Below are 27,923 nucleotides of genomic sequence, written 5' to 3'. Positions count from 1 at the left end.
AAAAAAATGGGTGAATTGGTTTTTAAAAAAGCACTGCTTTGAATTCTTTATTGTAAATATATTCCGTTATTTCCGATACATAGCTACGCACACAATTCCTAGCAACTACTTTTATTTCGATATAACAATAATTCGTAGTACAGAATACTTGTAAAACATCGATCCCAATCCAGTTTGGCTGCAATATCCCTCAGCTACCACTCTGACCGCCCTGTTCTTTCCGCCCGTAATCGCAATCCTTCAGGTAGTACAAGCTGTTCTGGTTGATAAGCTCGTGCAGTGTTCGCTTCAAACCGAGCAACGACGCCAGACGGTACTTGAGTGTAACGGATTCTACCATCTCAACCAGACCGGCAATAGAGCGTTCCATTTCCGGTGTTATGCACGGCTCCAGCTGGAATGTTTTCACCAGATTCTCCACCATTCCGTCCGTTAGCGGCATCCGATCGAGGAAGTCTTCCAGATAGTGAGTTTCCCCTCGAACAACGTAATGCTGGTACAGGGCCGTTGTCCAGCTGATTTCGTAGTCGTAGTTGCGGGCTATGATCAACGCTTGAGGGACACTGTAGGGAGGGAAAGAATAAGTCATCTGATTTAAAAGAAGTCTACAAGAAACTTACCTTAAAACACTGTTGATACAATAAGCCAGATTGAGTCCCTTTTCGTCCTTTTTGATGTTCAGTATAGAAATACAAGAACTGGACTCCTCACTTTTTTCTATCAGCGCCTTATTAGCCAGAAAAATCTGAAGTGCCACTAACTCGGCACTGCTTGCCGCTTTCTGGGCGAGATTCATTTTATTGTCCAGCAGGTAGTTTTCCGCTGCATGCATGTATGCTTCCATGGCAGAATTCAACTCTGACAGTACAAGAGAAGTGCATTCTAACCGGGCGATTGCCACTTTTGGGCTAGCCGCTGCGCTGTACGGGTTCTCATGCGTCGACAGAACTCTGGCGATGGTAGATTTTGCCTCTGTTTCGTACATTTCCGCTGTTTCCTTGTACATCAAAAAGTGGAGCGCGGTCAGCTTGAAATACTCCTTCTGGTCCGGACAGTGTTCGTGTAGATATGTGATGATGGCTGTTTTAAGGCCATTGGTGTGCTTCTCGTCGAACTGACCCAGCAGTGACTCGAATTGATCGTTTTTAATGAGTGTTTCGAAGCAATAGTACATCTCTCGGTAACGGCCAATACCGACCAGCAGTTTAACTATTAAACTCCAGGACTTCGCTCCTGTTAGCGTGGTGTTCAGGGCTTTGCAGCGTCGCAGAACTTCCACAATGCCCTCGACGGAACACTCGTGAACGAAGCAATCGTGAGCCTTGATCAACAGGGCTACGATGATTGTGTTTTGCTTCTTGAGAGACAGAATTTGGTCTTTGAAAATTGTTCTCAGCTGCTCTAGCAGTTCCAAGTCGATTTCTTCAGTGACTGACTCGGAGAGAGAACTTCGATCGGGAGATTTTTCGAGCCTCTTATAGTGCTTGATGGCATCGCAGTATCGCAGCAATAAATTTCCCAGCAATGTCGTGATTGGAGCTAACTCTAGGAAAAGATGAAACTCCCGATCGATGTTGTATCCCCAGAGCTGTTCGTCGATCGGTTTAACACTCGTCGAAGTGTGCTGCAGCAGATAGAACTTCGAGGATACGACAGCAGTTACGATTTCGTTCGCAAGAAACTCCGAAACCGTGCCATCGTCCAACCGGTGAGCGGTCATGATATCGCTGATGACTTCCAGCTTTTGAATACACTCCTCCTGGATGATTTCGGTCAGCAGACCGCCTGGGTCGCGAACTTTCAGCACTTCGTTGTACTCCTTGTCCAGGTACATGGCAACGCGATACGTGAGAACGATGCGCTGGGCTAGTTCCTGGCCGTGTTTAATTTTGGCACCGAGGGTCTGAGAGAAGAAAGGAAATTAGTAAGAAATGTTAGCTAGACTACACGTATTTAGTTACTCACATTAATTGCTTCGAAGATGTCTTGTTTCTCCCGAGGCGGTACTTCCTCGAACTCCGAAGCCCCCGCGCTCGTATCGGAAGAGTCGTTGTTCGTAGGCTTCAGTGGTGAACAAAGCGAGGTGTTGGTTGAGCTTTGACTGATTCGGCTGGAACGTAGCGTTCTACGGTGAAAACGATTCGCCGCTCGTTTGTAGTCTTCGTTCAGCATCAGACGCTCCTCCTTGGACAGATTGTACAGACTGACAATCGATTCGGCTAGTGCCATACAGAATACAATAAAATGAAGGTCAACCGGGCGTTGCTCGAAGATTGCTTGGTAACGAAGTGCCTGCACGATGTCCCCTCGCTCCAACAAACGATTGATTAAGCAGTCCAGATGAATTATCTCCTCCGGTTCACTGAGGGGTAAGTTGGATACGGTCAAATCATCGATGCCAGCAACTTCCTTGAGTTCCAGAAAAGTGTGATGAAGAACGTAGCGATCGCGCCGGTAGATGTTAGTGTAGAAATACGAATGATACAGTTCCAGACTCGATGGCTCTTCCGAACATCGCACATAAGCTAGAACCAACTCGTACTCTAGACGATCTCGGTCGAACATCTCACTCGGGTAGAGTCCCCAATCTTTAATCAGCTCAAGCGCTTTCTTGAGTATGGTATACTTTAAAACATCACTGTATTCTAGTCTATTTGCGATGTGAATGTAGAAATTCAACAACAATTCAGGTTCAAAGTTATACCTCAACAAGTCACTTTTATACTGTTCGAATGAACAAGTGCCACTACTTTCGAACCCGCTAACCCAGTGTTCAAAAATAATGCTCTCCTTGGGAAGATCCAACAAATCGGCATAATGGATGGCTTCCTGGTTGAACTTCGCCGCTACCAAATTCTCGCAAATAATTTCGTACTCCTGCCGGATGTCGACCGGCGATCGATCAAAATAGTTCATATAAATCACCCTCACGGTGGAGCTTCTGATAATGTTACTTATCTTAAGCAGCAGCGCAAAATCAATCAGTTGTGTAAAGCAGCCAATATCTGACGCAACCAACGATTCCAGCAACTCGATCTGATGATGCAGCGAACTGAAGTTATGATCTAGATGAAGAGTTAGAAGTTTAACACAAAGCGCGATCAGTTCGTGTTTTTCCAACTCCAACAGACGACAATCGGTGACGTGTTGTAGGAATTGTCGCAAACAATCGGTAGTAGCTTGAGTAAAGTTACCGGCGGTCGTTTCGACCAGATATTTAGCGAAGCTGTAGAAATTGGTTTCCGGGTAAAACACGGCCAAACTATCGTGCAGTGTTTGGACGTAGCCCAGCTGGATGCAGTGCTGTAGCAAATCGCGCATGAACTCAATCTGCCGAAAGCTGACAATTCTGTCTTGGAAAGGATAGTCGACCGATATCATCAACCAGCTGAGCCAGCAGTATTTGCGGTTGGTATGGGATACCGTGCCAGCCAGAATCGCTAGAAGGGGCCACTTGTGTCTTATTGCTCTATCCAATAAGTTGATGAAGGTGTATTGTTCCGCAGCTTGGACACCCTCCAAGACTAGCTGCCGAAAAGCTTTGAAATCCAGACTCGCCCGAACTTCTGCTGTCGTTCCGCAATTGTTAGCCTCCGTGGAACAGAGCAAGATAGACGCAAATAGGTCGCGATCGTACTGTTCGCAGAGGAACCGTGCTCCTTCGTAGTGCGTACCCGGCTCATCGTTCGCGATCGCTTGCGACTGATGTCTTTTGGTGTCGTTTTCGCTTGATACGCTCGATTGACTCTCTTCGGCAGTGGTGTTGCTAGCCTGGCAAAAAAAAAAACGGACAAAAACAAAAACCGGACGATTAGTTAGATGTTGATTGAGGCGGCGGCGCCGGCTAGACGTACTGTCGGATTCGGTCTGTGACCTGCGGAGGGGATTTAGTATTTTTTACGCTGTAACTGAGGCGGCTGATAAGATTCAGCCAGAAAGTGTTATCACTTGTTTTTGTCGTTCGTTGCTTACACACATTCGCATTCTAGCAATCGTCACCAAACTGGACGACACAGGTTTCGGTGGGGTTTGAGGCCACTTGCTGGTAGTGCAATATTGTTTACATCGCGATTCCCGCGTATTCTACATATGGGATCTCGTGACGTATAGCCGGGATGGACCTTGAACTCAGCCGTAGTAGGTCAGCACTGCGATTTTATTGGCGCCCCTTAGCTCGAAAACTCAAATGCTTCCATCCAATGTAGAATTAGATTAATTGTTACTAGGCAGTGATAATCGGCCGGCTTGAGGCAGGCATTTATTACTACATAAACATGTTAGGTACTTAAAAATCGGAAGTATAAAAACACTCACCCACATGCGTCATGCAGAGAGAGGTGAGAACTGACGTTATTGTTTGACTTGGCTTCCAACTACCTTAGTTGTTTTCGGTTCATCGTTTTAAAGTTTTGATTTTGCAATCAGAGTACAACCACATTTACGATTTGAATCGCAACTGTTGTTTTACTATCAATATAGACGTTTAAATCAACATGTCTTGTGTTTTTTTGGTGTGGCCTAATACGAATAATTTGTCGTCACTTGTACACTTCATCTGAAGCAGGGAGCATGTGTTGTTCACATGTTCGCGTTTCGAGCGGATAAGGCACGAAATGCTGGCAATAAGTGGGACGGACACCACGCCAGAGAATATTGTGCGTAGGATGTGCTAGAATAGGGAAATCTGGAGTGCGGTCATCAAGGCTGCATCACAGATCGTAAACATTTTGCAAGGCACCAATTGGCGATAAATCATCGACATGCCCCAGTTAGTTAGTAGTTAGCTAACTGGCCTGAATAGGTTGCTCTGCTACCCGTAGAGGTAAGTGCTAAAAAGCACGACTGGCCCTCTCCCTGAAGTAATGCCTAACGGCGGTCCCGGGGAGACCAAGGGCTTTAGCTGTCCAGCATAAGGTTGCTCAGCATGGGTAAAAACAGGGAGCTGATCACAAGTCATTTATCAGGTGCAGCGGATCACTCGATTTTCATTCCGGACACGATACCGAGAAGTGCCATCGGGTGCAGCAGATTTCATTTTAATTTAAAATTTCCATAAAATGAGCTCTTGTATATTACTTACTAGCTGACCAGGCAAACATCGTCTCGCTCATTTATTTTCTTTATTTAAATAATTTTAAACATTCTAAATTGATTTCGAGTTGTGCATAAATTTGTGATTGATTTGTATGAGAGCCCTGTCTGTCAAAGGAGAGAGGGATATCAAATCATTATAGAAATATTTTTGTTGCTTCCCAAAACCTCCTCATGCCAAATTTGGTTCAATTTGCTTGATTGGTTTTTGAGTTATGCAAAAATTTGCGTTTCGTAGCAAAAATTTGTGAGACGTAGTTCTACGTCAAACAATTCGAAAAGGTTGATGAAGAAATCAATGGAAAAGTAATTTATAATTAGAAACGCAAATCCAAAAGATGAACAAATTCAACTTAAATATCTGAGGGGTGTAAAAAAAGTTTAGGGAGGCATCCATAAATTACGTAACGCTCATAAGGGGAGGGAGGGTATCTTCGAGCGTTACGAAGTATAACATAGGGGATGAAGGAGGTAGAACCAGCGTTACGTAACAAAAACATCTTTCTTACCCCTCCGGAAAGCCGTTATTTTACTCTAAAACAAGCATTTTTATTAGGTAGGCACACCTACCTGAAAAACTACAACCGAGATCATGGAGGTAGGAGCAGTGGATTCTAGAGACGGGCAATCCTGGTTTTTCAAAGTAAGTAAGTAATTTATCGGCCGGTGTCCCGGCTGAACTTCTGAAGGCGGAAAGCGAGTGACTGTACTATGCGATCCACCAGATAATACTAAGGATCTGGGTGGATAAACAAATGCCGAACGACTGGTTGGAAAGCCCCATATGCCCTATCTATAAGAAGGATCATCGATTGGATTGGCTTGACTATCGAGGCATTACGTTGCTCAACTTCGCCTGTAAGGTGCTCTTCCGTATCCTGTTTTTCAGATTGAGACCGTTAACGAATACCAGGCTGGTTTTCGACAGGGGCGTTCCACGATGAATAAAATTTTTATCCTCGATAAATTCCGGGAGTATAACCTGCAGACCCATCATCTGTTTATAGATTTTAGGGCGGCATACGATTCAGTGAAAAGAAACGAGCTGTGGCAGATAATGCTGGAACACGGCTTTCCAACGAAATTAATTAGGCTGATTCGTATAACGCTGACATCAGACATCAGCTGCGTTCGTAACATTTGATGGACTAAAGCAGAGGGATGCTCTCTCTCTAACTTACTGTTCTATATCGCCCTTGAAGGTGCAGTACGAAGAACAAACGTGTAAAGAAACGGTACGATCATCACTAAATCTCACATGCTTCTTGGTTTTGAGGACGACATTGATCTCATCGGTATTAGGGATGGGAAATATCGACTAAAATGGCTATCGATAATTATCGATAAATTCCCTAGTACCATCGATAACTATCGATAATTATCGATAGTTCGACAACTAGAACTAGATGAAGAAAACAACAAAATGTAGCTCCCGTTGTGGACAGGCACAATATTTAAAAGTTTATTCGCACACATAATTCGCACTTAGGCGAAATCTTGTCGATGTCCGTATAAGGTAGAGTGAGCGAAAATGAGTATCCCTCAATTTTCAAACAATTTTAAAGAGGATTTCATGTGAAAGCAAACAATCATCGAATTCTCTTTAAACAAAGTCTAGGCCAATATATTATGCCAGTTCTGGCATCATTGTGGAGTAATGCGAGGAAAATATCAATAACTATCGATAACGCGGAAAGCTTAACGATTCTATCGATAGCCGGCAACTATCGATACTATCGATAATTATCGATAGGTTTCCCATCCCTAATCGGTATCGACCGTAGGGCCGTGGAGAAGGCCTTCGTGCGAGATTGAGACACGTCATTAAGTCTACCAAAACAAAGTACATGGTAGCTGGTAAGGAGCGGGGGAGTTTCCGTGGTGTTGGTGCTGAGGTGGAGATAGATGGGGAACGATTTTAAGTGGTTGATGAATTCATTTATCTTGGTACGCTTGTGACATGTTACAATGATATGAACCGTGAATTGAAACGACGAGTTGCAGCTGCAAACGGGGCCTTCTACGGACTACGTAACCAGCTAAGATCCCGTAGTTTACAAACTCGCCCAAAACAAGCGCTGATACTCCCGGTGGCCCTTTACGATATGAAGCTGATCGACGAGTGCTCGGAGTTTTTGAGCGTAAAGTTTTGCGGTCGATACTTGTCGGTAAATTGAAAGATGGAGTGTGGCGCAGACGCATGAATTGTACCAGGTATACAAACATGCTGATATAGTGAAGGTAATACAGCGGGGCCGGCTTCAGTGGGCTGGACATGTAGCCAGAATGCCTGACGAGAGTGCCGCCAAAACTATCTTCAGTAGAGAACCAGGAAGAGGGTGTCGACTCTGTGGTAGGCCTCGCACGCGGTGCATGTGCGCGGCACTGGCGTAGCGTGGGGGGCGGTCCATGAGGAAAATTTTCATACGTGTCACCTTCCACCTTCCTTCCTTTCGTGAGATAGGAGGTCGAGGTGAAACCCTCGAAAACTATAAATTTGCCCCAGAGTATAGTTTCAACCAAATTTTAAAAAATGAGTAGATTTAGTGCAATTGAAAACGAGTGTGCTAACTCTCACAATTTTTGATAACAATATGATTTCGCTGCAACCTGGTGGGGGTGACACCCAGGGATTTTCCGCCCCGGGTGTCACCCGGTCACGCTACGCCACTGGTGTGCGGTATAAGAAGATGCACGATCTGCTGGTATACGAGGAGACTGGAGAACGGCTGCCCAGGACAGAAGAAGCTGGTCATCTCTAATTCGTTCAGCCCTAGACCGGTGAACGGTCCGTTAGCCAACAAAGTAAAGTAAGTAACTCATCCCTTACTTCAAACAAAAAGCTGATAGCAGATTCTGTTGATCGGACACCGCAAACGAGAGCCATGTGAAGGCTTGACACTTCAAATGCGAAGTCGCGCGCGAAACCGTAATAAAACTCCCAGACTGTCTGCTCTGCTACGCATAACCTGCATAATCCATCCACCAGTCAGCCGCGAGAGCATGCAAAAACTAACTTGCCATAATCCACACACAGGTACAACAGGTGGTGATCAGCTCGCAAGCGGATTGCTTACATCTATAGATTCAAAAGATCAGTGAACCAGTTCTTTCGCTCTTTTCGTTCCACTTTTGGCTGCCATCCAATCGTGTGCGTACTTGGCGTAAGCCAGCATATGTGCCTGCCTGTGTGTCTGTGCATAGAAAAGCAGGCAGCCGTTGGTAGTTAGTTGCTGGGAGTTCTATTGCATCTTCACGCGTGACTTTAACCTGGTAAAAGGAGTGTAAAGCTTTCACATGGTTCTCGCCTGCTGTGTCTGATAATAAGCTATACTGGAAATTATGAAGAATGGAAAGAGCGAGTGAGCCGTTAAAAAGAACTAGTTCATCTTAGTGAGCGGAAACGCTCTGATCCGCTCACTGTAGTGAACCATTTTTCCCACATCTAGTGGATTTTTCTAAGCGTCTGCAGATCCTTCAGAAATGCCGGGAGTACAACGTGTCCACATACCATGTCTGCGTGGACTTCAAGGCAGCGTATGATACAGTCGATCGAGACCAGCTTTGCCAAATATTGCACGACTACTGTTTTCCGGATAAACTGACACGACTAATCAAAACTACCTTGGATCGAGTGATGAGTTACGTGTACATATCGGGGACACTCACGTATCCCTTCGAAACGCGCGAGGATTGAGACAAGATGGACTTTACTGAACGTTATTCAACATTGCTCTTGAGGTTGTAATACGATGAGTGGGTATCGAAACGAGAGGCACGATTTCCAGCAAAGGTAGCCAACTCATAGGCTTGTAGACGAAAGCTGGAAATCGGGCCTTCTTCGGCCTTTACAGGATGCTTCAATCCAGGGGCATACGGTGCCGCACGAAACTGACGATGTACAAAATCTCAATTAGACCAGTAGTTCTCTGCGGACTTCAAACCGAGACACTTCTCACGGAGCGCACTGGCCATATTTAAACGAAAAGTGTTATAGACAATCTTTGGTGAAGCACAAACCGAAACCGGTGAGTGGCGCAGACGTATGAATTTCGAGCTGCAGGCACTACTTGGAGGAATTGTGCACCTGACGAGAGACTGCAATTGGCCGGACATGGCGTGAGGATACCGGGATGAAAATATTCTAAGTGAGGATCTAACGATGAAAATATTCTAAGCAGTTAGAGAACAGATTGATCTCCAACATGCAATATAGTTTGTGCCAATTATGCATGCGGTTGCTGAGTTATAAGAGTTTGAATGTCATTTTTCGATGTAAAAACTGATTTCTTTCCGCGGGGATAGGGTCAAAAACTTCAAATTCAAATTCAACTTGCAATAAGCTAACAATAATTACATACCTTTCTCCGCTTCCTCGGTGTGATGCCAGTCATCCTCCGGTGCGACGTTGGCGTCGAGAGCCTCCGTTGAGCCGGCGCCACCTGATACTTGATCGCTTTCAACACATTGCACCCGATGGTGACATCTTGGAAGCCCTCGTTGCAAAGCTCCAGTAGCTGCTGTTGTGGGTAGTCCAGATACTCAACCAACAGCAAAAATCGAAACCAATCATTTTCACCCAACAGCCGACGTAGATATCGTTCCGGAAGTTTCAGCTCACTCGAACGGCACAACATGGCCATCGCCTCTAGGTCCGGCAGAAGCTCCGGGTCATTCCAGGAGCGGGACACGACAATGTCTTCACATTTTTCGATCAGTTCGCGCGCTGAGATGAAGCTTGGTTCATCCGAGCAGGGCAGCATGTTCATACAGCGAACGTAAGCGCGAGTTCGCGTACTGTCCACTCCAAGCATTTCGATGAAGGCAATACAATGCGTGACCAGATTGGAATCACGACAGTTTGAGAGTGCTATTTCAGCTGCTGATTTTGCGGCACTGTTGATTTGTGCCGGTCCGATTCGGGAATAACATCTCAGCTGCTCCAAGTAAAACAGGTACAGGGCGTAGGTTGATCGATACTGTTTGATGTAGTGCAGGTAGTTCAGCTTGACGGAGGTGGCGTATTTTTCGATCAACAGCGGATGGTTGAAGTGGGGAACACATCCGTGCTGCTTTAAAATCGCTCGTTTAGCCGCCTTTTCGTCCTCGTCTTCGTCGTCCTGGTCCCGATTTCGAAACAGATTTTCTCGAATTGTATCCACACTAGGGAGATCATGCAACTCCATCAAACGGCTGGCCGAAACGGCCGATGCGGAAGTATTTTTCAGTCTATTCAAAAAATTATGCAAATGAGGAAGCTTGCAAAGTCTTGTTTCATCTTCGGGAAATTTGGTGTTGTCCGGATTGAGGAAATGATCAAACAGATACACCAACGGGTTTTCATCGTAAAATGTTTCCTGATTATTGCTCAAATATTGCGAAGTCCTCAGCGAAACCTTCAGCAATTTCTCCATATTAATACTATCATGTTTAAGACTATCCATCAGCAAAAACATTGCAATCTCCTCGCGTTTATCACAGTTAGAATCTTCCGCCATGCTTCGTAGGTAGTCCTTGCTAACCACTTTTAGGTCCATAAGCTGAAATAATCGTGATTCTACGAGGTGCTTCGTGAGCTCGTTGCAAAAGTCTTGGCTCTTCAGCCACGATTTGTTCACTTCCAGAGTGTGCGTCGTAAATAGCCGGCGGAGAATTTGCAACGGATCAGTTCGTTCGTGCTCCACAAACTTACCGTAGGTTGCGAGTGCATTCAGCAGGACCTCGTTCTTGCACATACTCTTCTGGCAGGAGAGCTGTGCGACCATGAAATCGTTAATCTCCCAGCGACGGAATAACTGGCGCAGCCGTTCGTTGAACCTTGGATCGTCGTAGATGTCTATTTTTATTTTGGCCAAATCGGTGGAATACGTCGACGGGTTCTGGGCCAGCTCGGGTAGCAAACGGAGGCACACATTGATTTGTATCCAGATCTTGACCAGATTGTCGATGTTATTTCGGAGCAAGTAATTCCACACGGCATATTTGTCCAGCAGGGGAGAGATTTCCGTTTCTGGAAAGAAGAGGAGAGAGGAATCAAAAGTCGCGTAGTGAGTGATTGTAGCCGTACGCGTAAATTGCATTGATAGAGCCAAATTGAATGAACATAATCGCTTAACGCCAGCGATTGACGTGGAGTTTGTTCGTTTGCCGGCTATGAATACACGCGTTTCGAGCGCGTATTACGTCGTAAGGGAATGATTTTTTTCTTCTTCGGTTCGAAGCAAGTGGAAATACAGGCCAATCGAGAATTAAAGCGGATTAATTACTGCCATCATTTGATTGATTGTCGCAATTTGTGTCTGCACTTCGAAGGGACGTAATCTTTGTTTTGGGTCATTATGAAATCGATGATTGCTGCCGGCGGCACGGTGGTGACCGTTTCAAGTGTGCCACTGTGTGCGTTATGAATGATTCGAACGCTTGGGACTCGGTAATCTCTCGACCGGCGCCCATGATGTTTGGCGATTTTTTTTTGCGTAACGCGCTGTTGTAGTGCAAAGACTTTCGCGTTACGAAGTGATAAGTGAATAAGTCGAAAATAAAGGAGATCGCTCATGCGCGGCAAACCTGAAAATTGAACGTACTGCCTGACGGGAAGACAGGTCGCCACTCGATCGAGTTGAGCTGAGCTTGAGAGTGGCTTAATGTCATTGACCTATCTGTTTAGAAATTGTTTATTTTTGCCAATTTTGATTTCGTATTAAGAAGTGTGCCACTTTGGCTTTGATGAACAATAAGCTTCAGTAAAGGAAATTTGCCACGAATGTGAGAGTATCTTGGTTCATATTTCCTGTGGTTTATAAAAATGTCGGTGTTTTGAAGTCTCACCACAAATCCTATACACTTTTGCGACTGGTCTAACATTACTGTCAATCGAAATAGTGACTAGCTCCAGCTCCTTAACTAGATTGCTTGCCTTGGTAGGAAAGATAATATAACATCAATTAATTTCTTTTTTGAAACTACTCTTTTGACGGCTTAGGTCTTACTTTAGTGGGGTGGCATACTATAGAAATTATAACGAAAATGTACCCTCTTGAATAACATATTATGTTACTACCACTGAATGGATTTCAAAGGCCAATTTTTTGATCGAAAGGTTAAAATTGCCCCAAATTGTGGTATAACAGTTGACACATCTTTTGATCTGGAACACGAATGTCTGAATCAATCGGTGAAGTGAAACTTGTGGCATAATAATTAGTATATCTTTTTAATTGCGAACCAGTGCAAAAATTGTGATCAATCACAAGCTCGTTCGCTGTTCGTGATGTTTATATTGGATTTATGTTTTAAGTAGCTTTACCTTTTCTTTCGAGTTATGTCACTTCCCCTGTTTCGTGTTGATAAATAGGGGAAATGGACCAATGGAACTCTCAGTCACGCAGCAAAATAACACGTTGTGCCGTGTTGCAGCTTGGAAGGAAAACATTCAAATTCTTTTCGTGTCGGATGGAAGCGGATAGCAGGAAGTGCCGTAATCTTAGGCCGTGGATATATTGGCGCGGCCTGCGCTGCGAAGGCGACTCGCTCTGCCGCAGGTTATTGTACAGCTCTACTTAGGGCTGTACATCAACCCACGGTAAGGCGAACCGTCTTCGCAACGCAAGCCGCGCCAGTATGTCCTCGGTCTTAGCCACGCAACAGTTTATTGCACTGTTGCGTGTTGCATATTTCAGCTGTGCGGCTGGCGAACAACCAAATTCTGTTTGTGTTGACATTGACTTGTGGCAGCTGTGAAGTCGAATCAACCTTCTTCCTTAAGATTTTCCAACATTTTGAATGAAATTTCTTGAAACAAATGCAGTATCGGATAAGTTTTGTACGTATTGCCTACCGCGTTTATGCACATTATTGCGTATCTTTTGTATGTTGATCACAATTGCAATTAGATAAAAATCATTCACTAACGTCGGCCAAATATAATTCTTACTATTGCTCTAGTAAATTTTAGAACTTTTTTTTCATTTGTAGGATACTGAACCGCACTCAGTATGAAGTTTATTACTTCACCAGAACTTTCGCTATAAATATCAGCAGGTTCTGCATGTTTCTCACCGAAGACACGCATTCTGTGATGCATCTATACTCGGCATTCGTAGAGTAGTGCCGAGGTTTGCCTAGCTTGATTTTTAATACTTACTCGACCTGAATAGACCTGTGAATGTCCTTAGGTCTTTTTTATTGAGTTTGAGTAACACGGAACTCTTCTCGCGATTTGGCTCTATGAGTCTTTTCGATTGTCGAAATTCGATTATGACACGCCAATTTGCTTCGATCGTCTCTTTCTTCTGTTCACCGAATTCAGCTTTTAAAGCGTTTGGAAAGGTTCTGTCGGAGCGATAGAATGCAGAAAATGCTAATATTTGCGTCATTCTATTGTAGCGTATACTTCCACCTGGAATACTGTTGATCAGTGTCTCATTGGGAAAAATTTAGTAAATCCCGCTCCCGCTCCCGCGGAATCATTTTTTTTAGAACCGTCTGTGTAGAAACAAAGTGAGCTCTACCTGAATTCTGGGTACACCTTGTTCCTTGATTTATCGTTCCGGCTGTACTGCCGCTCATGGCAAGTCCGTCCCAATTGCATTTTCGTCAATTTTGAGTTTATTTATGGAATCAATTCCTTTTTATGTCTACTTTCGATAAAACAAATATTTTTGAATACTTCGTTCTGAGGAACTATGAAAAAAATAGCAAGTCGGTTTGTCCCATAGCAAAAGTGATCGCAAGTCGGTCCCATTGAAAAAATCTTCGCAATTCAACCCCACAGCCAATAATGATTATGAAAAATGTGATATTTACCACAACTTATGGTTTTCAAGTTTAGAATTGGATGTATGAAGTGATATTCAATAGGAGGTTTGATTAAATTTTATGCGTTCTACATCGTGGGGCTCTAGCTGATAGTACAATGTTTTTTCAAGACAAAATTTCCACCAGTAGCTTCTTTCAGCTGTTGTTTGTTGACAGTGAACGCTTTAGGTGTGTCACTGTATTGTCAGTTAAAGCATTATTTAGTAAATACTACTTTTCGTATTTTATCCGTATTTTATGTAAAGACGTGGGTAAGAATTGTTCAATTATTGTCGTGAATTTCGTTTTGATGAATTTGTCAGTCATATTAAATACTTCGGTACGCTACTTAGCTGTTTTTAACGGAGCAAACATTTTCCTAAGCTGTAGGTGTTCTTTCATATTTGCTTCCACTGCTACGTGGAAGCTGTCCGGAGTCACGAACGTGTGACTCCTCTCAGGAAAATTTAGAACAAGTTCCTACACCTAAACTGATTTTGAATTTATCAGTAGTAGGTATCAAATGTAAAAACAAAATCTAATTTTATTTTTAAACTTATTTAATGAAGCACGAGCGAAGGTCATTTATGAATTGACCAGCGATGGATTCATTCCAAACGCAAGCTATAGCACCGCCATCGATTTGCAGTAGTTCGTTTTTCATCACCGGTCGTAGCTGGCTATGGGACTGACTTGCTATCATTCTGGCTACGTACCGTAAAAGTAATCTCATGTGAGTCCCAGCTTATGATTTTCAACAAATTTTAATCAAATTTCGGTGTTTTTGCAAGTGTTATGATGTAAAAGTGTTAGATTGTCATTGCAGTACTAAATTCTGTTGATGGTCTTGATTGAAAAAGCATTTGAGTGCAAAATTTCACCTAAAGCGTTACGATTTTTAGTTGCTGTTTTCTCATCAGCACCAAAACGCAAATGGGAAGGACTTGTTATGAGCGGCAGTGTAATACTCTGTAGTGAATTTCGAAGTTTCGTTTCTTTTCCACCTTACTTTTTCATAGATTATTTTTTGGAAATCTTCCAGTATTCTTATGTTCCTTCTTTTAGATCAGTCTGACGATTCAGCCTTGAAGCGCTTTTCTCCCGCTAGTACTTCTTATAGCTCCACAAATCTTTGGATTTTATCAAGCTTAGCGTTGGGCCCACCAAACTGACGAGGCCTAGGTTAAATATTCTTGGTCGAATTGGATCACACTGGGTTTGAGACCCCAGTTCTTTTCAATGACTCTGCTCCACACCAATAGATCGTTTGTAGTCTTGATTATTGATTTGTTGTTTGATTTGAGTGTTCCAGTTTAGTTTCTGGTCAAGTATAGGTTTATTTCGATTCATTCGCAGCTTGGGTTTAGTGTGTTTCCTTTTTCGAGTAAACTGAGTTCTTCAGAGATTTACGTTCAAACCCTTTCGCCTACACCATTGAGCTGTAAGATTCAGTGCAGAGAACATTCTGTTAGAATAAAACACAGTCGTGCTTTTGCCTAAACAAAACCACTATGTCGTCTGTTAGGTTTTAAAGAAGGTCGTCGTCGTCAAGAATGATACAATTCCGCCTTGAGGGTATTTTTTAGAGCTTTTTCTTGAAAAATGTGCCACTGAGTTGAGCAGCATGGCTTGAGTACTTGTGTTCAGTGATGGAAACGAAACGAATATGATGCGATCGTCGTTTATTCATCACTTGTGCACTTCACGAAGTGTACAGGCCGGGACTAAACTTGAATCCTCTCAACCCATAATGGAATGATGATATGGTGCATAGGTTTCTGGGAGAAAACAAGCACATGACTAGACTACATCAGCTCTGAGAGGCGATTCGATCGTTGCGTTTGTCTCTCTATAGGCCGGTAGTTAGGGGAAGAAAGGATAGCAACAGGAGAATATCATGTCGCCTGAACAGCAGCAGAAGTTGGGTGCGGTGAGAGGGAACGTGTGGGGGAAGGGACTACTTCGGCAGCGGTTGAGTTTAAGCGAGAGTAGGAGGGCATACACTGTCATTTTCTTTCTTTTTCTGATGAAAAATCATATTCATGAGTCAAATGAATAAGGATATAACAAGTTCTGATCCCTCTGTGTAACAGAGACGAATAACTTCATATACCGAGTTGTGCACATTGAGAACAACGTGTACACCACAACTAATGAATAGAAATATATCGTAAAGAGGAAAGCAAAGAGAGTGCACCAGCACCGAAACTTTGTTTTTCGCATACTGACGACGATTTCAACGCATCTTAGGCTTGTTTTATGTCTATTCATTAATCGCTAGAGGTGACTTTTTTCCTTCGTTGCTTGTGTTCTTATCTATGCTGTACCTTTTTATTGCTATGTGCATTGAGTAGTGGAATTCATTATCAAATGCTTCTTCAATATCAAGAAAAGCTGCCAGGGAAATTTCTTTGATCTGAATGGATTTTTCGATTTTGTCTAACGCGTCAGTGGTTGATTTGTTGATTTTAAAAGCAAATTGAATTTTTTTCGCTATGTACTCATTACTCATTACTGTAACCAGAGACCTTTGGTCTACTAGCTGACCCGGCAAACTTTGTCTCGCTCATTTTTGTGTTTAGTTTAATAATTTTAAACATTCCAAATTCATTGATTCCCTGCGATTTGTTTATAGTCTGCAAATGCACGACGAATCGGCCATAGGATATGATCAAAGTCAAAAGGCATTTCGTTTGAAATGATTGATTTTATCGGAATAACAACATTCTCGACTTTTGGCTTCCGTACATCACCTCTATTCTGCAAATATCCATTTTGAGTGGTATTCGATCATTTTCAGCTGTTCTTCTGGCATCAATCTGATTCCGGAAATATCCATATTGGGAGGTGTTTAGTGATTTTGTTGTTTTCCAGAAACTGATAGTGGTCATCTTTGAATTCTAAATAATGTCCAGGGTCAATGCTTGGCTTCTATGCATCATCTCGATTACGGAAATATCCATATTAAGTAATACTCGGTCTTTTTCGGCGGTTTTTCCGAAACCGGAAGCCGCCATATTGGATATCATAATGGCATTTGGAGACAATTTCTGGCCCCTGAGCGTCATTCTGGTTTAAGAAACACCCACATTGGGTTTTATTTGGTCATTTTCCGCTGTTTTCCAGAAACCGGAAGTCGCCATTTTGGATTTCAAAATGGCATTGGAAGAAAATTTTTGGCCTCTGAGCTTCATTCTGGTTAAAGAAACACCCATATTGGTGGTATTGGGTCATTTTCGGCTGTTTTCCAGATACCGGATCATTCTGGTTTCGGAGGTACTCATATTGGATGAAAATCGGTCATTTTCGGTTGTTTTCCAGAAACCGGAAACTGCCATCTTACAATTTAAAATGTTGTATGAGGTCGACTTGTGGCTTCAGTGCACCATTACGATTCCGGAAATACCCATATTAGAAACCGGAAGTTTCCATCTTAAATTTAAAAATGGCGTCTGAAGTCGAGTTTTGGCTCCTGTGCATCGACCCGATGATTGAAGGCTGTTTTCCGGAAAACCTGGTTGAAAAATCTGTTTAGCTTGTATGAGAGACCTGCCTCCTCTGCCAGAGTACGGAGGAGTATCAAACCACCATAGAAATTTATGTTTGATTTTTATAAGAGCCCTCCCATTTATTTTATTTTTTTGCTCCCAAAAACCTCCTCATGCTAAATTTGGTTCCATTACTTGATTAGTTCTGGAGTTATGAAAAAATATGAGTTTCATTTGTAAGAAACCCCACCCTTCCAGAAGGAGGGGTGTCAAACTATTATGGACATATTTGTTACTCCTAAAAATATTCCCCTGCCAAATTTGGTTACATTTGCTTGGTCAGGTTTCGAGATGTGCAGAAATTTGGGTTTCATTTGTGTGAGACCCCTCCCTTCCAGAAAAGGGAGGGGTCTCTAACTATCTTAGTCACCTTGCTCGGACCCCAAAACCACTATATACAAAATTTCACGCCGATCGGATCAGTAGCTTCCAAGTCTATATGGATCAGACAGACAGACAGAGCTGCATTTTTAAGTGTTAAGATAGTTCAACCAATACCGTGACAGTAGCCACTAGTCGAGCGTACTTCTATTTGTATTTAATTTTCGGTGGTAGCTTTTGAAGGATGATTATAAAAGAACTGTCGAGAGTCATCTGTTTTGAAATGCTGTCATATTATTGTTGCTCATTGCGCCTTCTGCGATCTCATTTTTTCTCGTTGTATGGAAATTCTATTTTCGTGAATTCTACCAGTTTTTTTCAATAAGTTTTTCCATAATTTTTATGAAGTTGAATTCTAAACTAATTAGCATGAATACTTTTGGGAGTGTCTCACCCCGTCTTCTGGCTTTTGATATTATTATTATTAATATTTATTTTAATATTCATCCGACAAAGATGAGTTTAAGTGAATAGTTAAATTAAAAATATAGTCAAGTTGTTCGTAAAACATTAATATATTAAATCGCTGATGAAAAACGTTGACCGGCATATTGGAATCAAATAGCTCTAAAAACTCATTAAAGCGGTGTCATATGGCGCGAAACGGATTGTGGAAACCATAAACTGGACTGCGCGGTTCCAAATGAAGAAAGTTTTTGTGACACAATGGTCTTTCAGGAGCGCATAAATTAAAATGGGTTAAAAACACTTCGTTCTACACCAACTCACAAATGTGCCCAGTTATTGCTGTAGCTTAATGCAATCAAGCAGCACTTTTTTAAACAATTTCAGCAGAAAGGCACCATCGGTGATGAAGATAGAAAAGAGTAGCGGACCCAGGTTACTACCTTGAGGAACTCCTGACATATTGGAAAAGCGGTCAAAAACAACAGATCCTACTTTCACACAAACTCTATGATCAATCGAAGTATTTTATCAAGCAGTATCCCGTGGTCCACATTTTCGAATGCAGCCTTCAAGTCCAGGTAAACAGCATCAGTTTGAAAACCACAATCCAGGGTTTGTACATAGCTAGACACGAACTACATTAAGTTTGTAGTTACTGATCTTTTTGAAAAAAAAAATCGGGCTGCTCGGTATATGATGTTCACAGCCAGCGAATAAAGCGTCGTTAAAAATTATCTCGAACAACTTAGAACATGCGCACAAGGCTATGATGCCACCAGAGCTGCGAAATTTCGAAACTACAAAATGAATATCACACAACAGCATACTGAGTGCCACCCTTGTCAATTCTCATTGAAAATTATGTCAGTGAAAATAATGATATTGTCTAGAAACATGTTGAATATTTCAGATCTGAGCAAATCCAATGCATAAAGCTGATGGAGTAAATGAGCATCTATATTCTCAAACACATGAACATCGCTAAAACAACACAGCGCGTGCGAAATCGCAGTAGTCAGTATTACCACTGCCAACCGATTGAACCTGAAAGTAATTTCATTCTCAGCTCGTTCGTGCTGACATCGATATTCACAGCCCTCAATTTCAACTGATATTCTGTTGCTGACAGTGAAAATTCACAGCTCTGGATGCCACGATAGTTTGCGACGTCACCTTTTTTTGGATATTGGAAACAGATACCAGAATTTCCAACGGTCAGGAAATTTGCATTGCTGCAGAGATAAATTAAAACAAAAAGCTCAGCGAATGGCGTACAGAGAACTTCACCACATCGCTTGAGAATCTCTTAAGGAATGCCATCAGATCCAGCGATGTACGAAACTTTCAGCTTACTCAATGCAACGACAACATCCTCTGTATTGAAATGAAAACACTTCTTGGTTGTCCGAAAGACGAAATAAATCATCACTAGCCAGACTGATTGTAGACGCCAAAAACTAATGCTTGAGCATGAGGCTTTAAACGAGACAGTACCATTTCAACCGAATCGATATGTTGCTGAGTCAGCTGTGAATCCAAATTTGATCGGGGTGCAAGTACACAACACCAAAGCTGACGTCACTGCAAGATGTTTCCACAACTACTTACACTTGCATCATGAATAGGTGCAGGATCAATTCAGTTCTATTGAAACAGCAATCTGCATACCTCCCCAGCGCGTGTTTTGGCTATTCAATTCAGATCGATCATTCCGCAACAAAGGGTAGGGATTTCCAAATAATTGTGCTGAGAGAATGCGAGCGTCGAGCCATGTTTTAGTAAGTACAATAATATCGTAATCACTTTCAGAGGCTGCCAAACGGAATGAATCAATTTTGACGCACAACCCACGCACATTTTAGTAGTAAATCCGCAATTGGTGTGAATGCGAACGCTGAAAAGCATGATGTGCCGAAAGGTCGGATATACAATTATACTTGCCTGACGATGAAGGCTGGAAGACCCCGTCCCAATCAGCAGGTAGCATGATAGTGTCGGAGAGTAGGAGCTTTCATAGTGCCTGTTAAAGGGTGTCCCGGATCCGAAGAATCAGCAGTAGCAAAAGTAGATGAAGTCATTCAGTCATCAGAAATGCAGTTTCCATCGTTCGTGTTACCAAGTGGAGTGATCAGGAGTGAACAGCAGGGCTGCAAACATAGTTTTCGATGGCTGACCTCAACCTGCGACTGTCGTTTTTTTCTAATGAATTCACGAAAAAATAGACCTCTGGCCATGTGAAATCAGCGCTTGATGTTTCAGGTCAGAGAGAGGCCTATTTTGTAGCACACAAATGTCAGGGTAACAATACCCTTGCCTTTGGGAACCAATCGGAAATCCCGAAAGGTATAACCAAACTTAGGTGCAGGTGCAGGTGCAGCTGCAATGATAAATGGGACTGATAATCCACTTAAATCGACTGCTTACATTCCACGATCAGTAATGGTAGAACGTAGTGGCATTCCATTATTACCCCGCCTCCGTTTTACTCCTAGGTTTGGTCAATTGGTTTTACTTATTGGCCGCAGAGTAATATTTTATCCCGATTGGGTGCGGTCTAACGCCAAACTGTCAACTTTGCGGTTCAAACATTCGACTAACCTATGTAGTTCATCAACTTGTGTTGATTTGTGGTCAGTTTGATTTTATCAGCCAGGTTAACGAATGATTCTGCCTTGCAATTCGTCTTTCATGCTAAACACAAAAACAAAGTCTTCTATTCAATCGAAACGGGCAAATTTAAGCGAGATTATAGCTTACAAGCCTCAGAGTTTCTGTTGGCCTAGATAGATGTTTTTTTTCTTAGCTACTTTTTACACATCTTTGAATTGTATATGCTTTATACAATCTCCAGTGTTATATCAGTTCCTAATACAATTCTATTTTTAAAATTTAATGAAACACTTTAGAACTGCAGAAAAAGAACCGTTCACTTAACAATTCCTGACGAAGGACATCTAATAATATTTTCACTTTAAGCTAATCACTGTATACATTTTAATAACCTCTCTATCTGTAGCGTACAGCTCTCTCTGCAGCAGGTTTCGAACTGTTGTTAACACGGAAGTGGCGCACTTCAGATTGCAATTTTATTTGAATATTAGTTTCTAAATATGACGAGCCTGTATGTTGACGTGACATTCATATGTTGCCGTTTCTATTACGGTCAAACCAAATAATCAACACTGATGGGAACGTGACTAAAATCAGCACCCAACGGTTAGAATTTCACTATGCTACGTTTGAACATCGCATCACCACAACATAACACAATACCGTTCCACTAGGTGTGACACTTACCTTGATTCTTAAAGAACAGATCCAGCGCGACCGCGTTTCGGTACGCTTCGTCCTTGGCATAGAACGTATTGAATGACATGGTTTCAATTTCCAGCACACTATAGTCACTATCTAGCTCGCGGAGCAGTTCCGAAAGCTGGCGCACGTTGGCCTTGAGCAGGCAGTACACCCTCCAGTTGGCCTCTATCAAACGTTCCTCGCCGGATTCGCCGGTGTAGTTTTCGATCGTTTTGGCCAGATGTTCCCGAATGTAGTTCCTCAGCTCGTGGTCGCTGGTTTCCGCCGCGATCTGGTAGAAGACATACTTCGAGACTCGGTCGATGTTCGTTAGGATGTGCTCAGCTTTGTAGAGCTGCCGATTCGAGAGCAACCGATAGACGTACGCGTTAACCTGTGAATGCGAGCAAGTACAAACAGTGAATGACGAGATTGTCGTTTCTGTTTCGAGCAGGAAGCCCGAGCCCGAGTGAGAGTACGAGTGCGACTTGCACAGAATGATGAGCGCATATGAGCAGAGCAGAGCCAGATGCCGAGAGGGGAAAGATTATAAAAATAGTCGCTGGAAGCTGATATGCGGCTCCGATTCGAACAGTTCCGGCAACTGAGAAAGCTGGAAGCTGATATGCGGCTCCGATTCGAACCGGTGAACTGGTATTGGGTGGATTTGCAGTTTTGCTACACTGCAGCGAAAGCTAATTTTAATCGCGCGGTTTTTCGATAGGCGCTGAGGTTCGCAGAATTTGTCAGACCGGATTTGCATCGCAATAACACGACGAGTGCAGCGCGGTTGCAGCCGCCAGGTTGAAGCGGCTTACGTAAGGTTCGTCGCTTCGCTTGTTGAAATCTTTGCTAAAATTTTGCGCGCCTCGTTGAAGATTTTTTATTTAGGAAGGTTCCAATAATGATTATTTGATATCATTTGACTAGTATAAAAAACTAAGTGAGTAAGTGTAAATGCGACAAATGATTTCAGTATTTCCGTCAGTTGAGGCGACGCTTTACCGTCCCTGTTCTCGCAGGCGCCAGCTGGCCGCAGCATAGGAATCGTTATCGCACCAACCTAGGTATTGTTTTCAATTCTTGGAGATAATGTCTGAGGAGTTCAAACTGCTGTTCTATAGGACTTATGTTCAGTGACACAAATAGTGTTAAAATGTGAACTCTACCATGTTGTTTCATACCATTTTGTGTAGGTAGAAAGTGATAAAAATGTCAGAATCTCTCAGCAAGATAAAAATATGACGAGGCTTGTGTTGTCACACGTCAACCTTGTTCTTATTCATTGCTTTGTACGCAGTAGTGTGTCATTATTGCTACAAAGTTTACCCGCCTGTCAGTCAGACAGGCAAATAAAACAGGGTAAGAAAATCACGTTTCAGTTCCGGCAACTGAGAAAGCTACAGGTACTTATTTTTTCTACGATGTAAAAAAATCCAAGGATGAAAAACTGTTTAATCGGGCTTATCTGTGGCGCTTTTCAATGTAGGTGCATGAGGTTGCATGTTGTTTAATATTCGACATCTTGATAAGGCTGATCAACGTCGGCTAGTCCACTGAACCTAAGTAACACTCGAGGACTGACTTATACACAATCGATGTACGTGATTCGATGCTATCGATCCCTTTTCTATTGTCAGAATGGGATTCCACACTGATAATTCCTATAAAAGCTTCGTTAATCTCAGAAATATTCATCATCATAAATTTTATTCACACTGAAGTCGATATCGTAAAACGCTTCTTTCAAAAGTCTTGAACAGTTTGAGTATAATTTTTTCTAGGGATTGAGTAAATTTGCCACCAATTTTGCGATGCTTATAACTTATATTTTCAGGGATGTGAGAACAACAAAATTTTATTCAGCGAAACGAAAATGATAGACAAATTTAAAAAAATGGTAGAGAATTTCGTCTTCTCCAAAAAGTACCCTTACAAAATTTAAGCTCAATTGGGCTTCAAGAACACGAGTCAAAATTTTGCTTTTGGTCAATGAAAAAACACACAGGTACCTAATGGCAGCTCATGAAATTGTCGATATCGAAAATTTTCTTTTTATAACCAAACGTCGTAAAAATGCATGAATCATTGGGTGGTGTTATCTAAACAAAAAAATCACAGGAAGGTTGTGTGCAAAGCCACGACCGCAAGGTTGAAGTAGAATACTTTTACAAGAAAGATAACCCGGCTGCTTGCGTGTCAATCATTTTTCCTAGTAAATAAATGTTGACCGCTCATTGGCAGTATTGAAAATTCTGTGCAAACGAAGTTGAAGTACTACTCAATTTCAGTTTGCACATATAAATACGGCCTCACTGAACAGGAAAAGTACAAACTCTTTGCGGCGCAAACAAGTTTCAACAGTCAGAGTATATGTACATGTGAATTCAAATTAAGATAATTAACTTTTGGTTAAAGCTCAGAACAAGAAAATATTAAATCTTCAATTCATTTGTTTGGTTGTCCTAAAAATGGTTCGATTTCTCCTACCTCTAGTAGAAGGCCCTTCTCCAGCGTCCCAACCAGAGGTTGGACACGTGTTACCTCTGGCTGCTTTTAAATTGACCTCCGTACTGGTACTTGGTTTCTTCGATGCACTTCCCCCATGCTGGTCCTTCGCGCGTTTCCGAGCATCACGCTTGTATTTGGCGTTCATATATTTAGACATAGCACTGAATACACTTCCGATGGATTTCTCAATAAATGCAATAAATGCACTCGTAGTCTCTTACCCGAGAATAATAAAACACTTCCAAGAAATGTTGCACTCACTAGTAAAAAGACAATTTTCACGTGTTTTAACGTGCTGGAGCACGAAATCTATGTCTGTGATAGGGAACCTTCACGTTCACGAGGCATGACTGGAGAAACGCATCTTATAATGCGGTAAAATTTGTAATGTCTTGTGCAAATTATTGTACTCAGACAAAAACCTGTTTTGAATTGGATGAATTTTTAGTGAATAAACGTTAACCGTTTTTTATTCGAAGTTGGTCATGCTGATCGCAGCCTTTGCGCTGCCCCTACAGTGGGGGGATTACTAAATAAAGTAAAAATTGGACAACTACAACAGAATTTGATTGCATCCCGCACAGAATGTCTGCTTGTGTTGATGCCAGAAAATTATTAACCTTCAATTATTTTTTTATTTGCCTTGAAAAAAGCATGTTGCGGTTCAAAATCGGTTGCTCATTACAACCTTTGAGCTGCCCTAACATTGGGGGAATTAAGATACACGGACAACATGCACTGTGGAAGCTATTTCACATTCAGTAAATTAGACGGGTACGACAAATTTAAATTGCTAGGATGCAACACAGAATGCTTGCTTGCGTTGACAAAAATTATTAACTTTCAATGACTTGTTTATTTGCCTTCAAAAAGGCATTTTGATTTCCAAAATTGGATTTCCTGATGGCAAACTTCATGCTGCCCGAACACGGGGGGAATAATGGCTGTCTGGCGACACACGCTGAGAAAAACCACGCTGCTCCTGAGACGTGGTGACCAACCACAGGGCTAGTGCTGCTGCTAAGGAAGGACGACTGCTGTTGTCGCTGTCTAGAACTATTATGAGCGGCTCCGGCTGAAACAGGCTCTTATATAGGCCAAATAGTATGTTTTCAATTGCAAGGTATATAATCCTGTCGACCGTGCTTGGGAAGCAAGCATATAACGACCAATCAGAGGTCGAATTTTTAGTTTTGACAAGGCTTCACTGTTTTCAATAGTACAATAGTGTGAATAATAAAATTACAATTATCTTATTTTGGGAAGAATCTTAGAAGATTTTCCAATCTATTGCTGCAAGAACGAAGGAAATCCATCGAATACTAACCGATTTATTAGCATTTGAAATTGGACATATTTTTCACTTTTTTCGGTTTTAGATTTTCATTTCACATCCCTATGTAGCCGAACTTCCTGAGAGAAGTATTTTACTTCAAAATTGGACAACTACAACAGAAGTTGATTGCATTCCGCACAGAATGTCTGCTTGTGTTGATGCCAGAAAATTATTAACCTTCAATTATTTTTTTTTGCCTTGAAAAAAGCATGTTGCGGTTCAAAATCGGTTGCTAATTACAACCTTTGAGCTGCCCTAACATTGGGGGGATTAAGATACACGGACAACATGCACTGTGGAAGCTATTTCACATTCAGTAAATTAGACGGGTGCGACAAATTTAAATTGCTAGGATGCAACACAGAATACTTGCTTGCGTTGACAAATATTATTAACTTTCAATGACTTGTTTATTTGCCTTCAAAAAGGCATTTTGATTTCCAAAATTGGATTTCCTGATGGCAATCTTCATGCTGCCCCAACACGGGGGGAATAATGGCTGTCTGGCGACACACGCTGAGAAAAACCGCGCTGCTCCTGAGACGTGGTGACCAACCACAGGGCTAGTGCTGCTGCTAATGAAGGACGACTGCTGTTGTCGCTGTCTGATGCTACGCTATGCATAGCCATGCCACAGTTGTGGCCGCTATACGCTGGCCTAACTGTTGAACAACTGCAACACTATCCGTAGCCATGTCACAGTTGTGGCCGCCATTGGTATCCACTGTACCTGCATCTGCTGGCCCTGCTGCTATCGATGGTGAGTTCCGCTGGAACTGCTACGCTTACCCACAGCCATGCCACAGTTGTGGCCGCTTTCCGCTATCGATGGTACCCACTGCTCGCTCCCGCTGCTGCTAAGGGAGGACTGCTGTCGTCGCTGTTCAGAACTATTATGAGCGGCTCCGGCTGAAACAGGCTCTTATATAGGCCAAATAGCATGTTTTCAATTGCAAGGTATATGATTCTGTCGACCGTGCTTGGGAAGCAAGCATATAACGACCAATCAGGGGTCGAAATTTTCGTTTTGACAAGGCTTGACTATTTTCAATAGTACAATAGTGTGAATAATAAAATTACAATTATCTTATTTCGGAAAGAATCTTAGAAGATTTTCCAATCTATTGCTGCAAGAACGAAGGAAATCCATCGAATACTAACCGATTTATTAGCATTTGAAATTGGACATATTTTTCACTTTTTTCGGTTTTAGATTTTCATTTCACATCCCTATGTAGCCGAACTTCCTGAGAGAAGTATTCTACTTCAAAAAAATAGAAAATTGACTTTCTGAGAATTTTTGAGATGAGAGATTTTTTTATGCTTGCGAGAATTATACTTACCCATAGATTTTTACAAATGGTGTTCTAAAGTTCGCCGAGTAAATCAGAATAAAGAATAAACTTTCCAAATTGATTGAACCTTTTTTTTCACATCAGTACGCAAAATATTTTAAACCATTTTGGGTTGATCTTTTTTGCATCTACATAAATGTGTAAAATCGGCTGCGATACGTAACACAACTTTCGAATAATTGCCAGGTAATTTTCCATAAGCTTCTGCTCTACCATGTCGAGTCTCGTTCCCCTACCAAGTATTACCAATACTATTCCCTGGAGGGGTTTAAAACTGGTGAAGATGATTTTTTGTTCGATGATTCACTTATGAAATCTTTCAAGAAAACTGATACGAATTGATTATTTTTTCTGTTCTCTGATGAATCAGAGATGTTCTTCGGCTGATATAGTAAGAAAAGCGGCCTCATAGCTAACTGTGCAAAGGTCGGTTTTAAAAAAAAAAATCTTGTGTGATTCGATGAGATCAAAAATTCGCTTATTAGGTAATATGCCTAATCCGAACTGATAGTAAAATTTGGTCACCAAACATATAGCCGTATCCGAAAAAAAACCCTCCTTAAAGCTGCTCACCTTCTGCAGGAAGTAATTCTTGGCCTCAACGAGGGACAGTTCGTTTCGCTCGGCCAGATAGCTCACGCAAAGATTAACGTGTTTACCCTTGGTGGCCACCTCTTTGATGATAACATCGTCGTCTAGCTTCTCCCACCCTTTTGTGACGATATCCTTCTCCGGGGGCATCTTTCGTCGACCGATGGATGATTCACCGCTGCTATCTCGAAACTTGTTCACAACACTCACAGAAGCGAAAAAAAATAACAATAAACGAGTTTGTCCAGCTAAGCTGGTTTATGCACACACGCCCTGCTATTACGGGACGGGACCAGATTGAGAATAGGAACTCTGTACAGTTACGCTCACACAGAAACTACACATAATTGAGCTGTTTTCCAGCGATAACACTGATAAAACTATCAAATTTGACGTAACAATCTAGAAACAGATAACCAAAGTACGGGTTAAATTAGCACTTCAACTTTCGTTAGATGAGTTTGTTTTCGTACGGATTTTGACGTTTCTCTGTATTTCCTTCGTAAAGCGAACGACGTTTGGAAGAAGAACAGCTGTTGCGATATTGCCAGTTTTGATGTGTCAGCACAGTGGCTGCGTGCTGACCACGTTGACGTTGCTTATGAAGGTTTA

The 27,923-nt window shown here is 42.2% G+C and overlaps 1 protein-coding gene across 1 annotated transcript; it reads right to left on the bottom strand.

Annotated features, from left to right (window-relative positions):
* Positions 1-15: 15 nt before the first annotated feature.
* Positions 16-27,788, bottom strand: LOC129729540 (uncharacterized). Its single transcript, XM_055688177.1, has 6 exons — positions 27,294-27,788; positions 21,522-21,912; positions 9,453-11,101; positions 1,966-3,771; positions 621-1,903; positions 16-563 (listed from the first exon to the last, which is right to left on the bottom strand). Exons 1-6 carry the CDS (start codon positions 27,459-27,461, stop codon positions 191-193), a joined length of 5,670 nt encoding a protein of 1,889 aa, XP_055544152.1. The 5' UTR covers positions 27,462-27,788; the 3' UTR covers positions 16-190.
* Between the last annotated feature and the right edge of the window lie 135 nt (positions 27,789-27,923).

The sequence above is a fragment of the Wyeomyia smithii genome, chromosome 3 (assembly GCF_029784165.1).
Source record: "Wyeomyia smithii strain HCP4-BCI-WySm-NY-G18 chromosome 3, ASM2978416v1, whole genome shotgun sequence".
Taxonomy (NCBI): Eukaryota; Metazoa; Arthropoda; class Insecta; order Diptera; family Culicidae; genus Wyeomyia; species Wyeomyia smithii.
The sequence above is the reverse complement of the archived record's forward strand: the minus strand, read 5'-3'. Positions and strand labels throughout refer to the sequence as shown.

Excerpts from the sequence above, each read along its gene's own strand:
- LOC129729540 (XM_055688177.1), bottom strand. The coding sequence starts at position 27,461 with ATGCCCCCGGAGAAGGATATCGTCACAAAAGGGTGGGAGAAGCTAGAC. Across the intron at positions 21,913-27,293 it reads AGAATTACTTCCTGCAGAAG|GTTAACGCGTACGTCTATCG; the intron begins GTGAGCAGCTTT and ends TCGCATTCACAG. Across the intron at positions 11,102-21,521 it reads TCTGTTCTTTAAGAATCAAG|AAACGGAAATCTCTCCCCTG; the intron begins GTAAGTGTCACA and ends TCTTCTTTCCAG.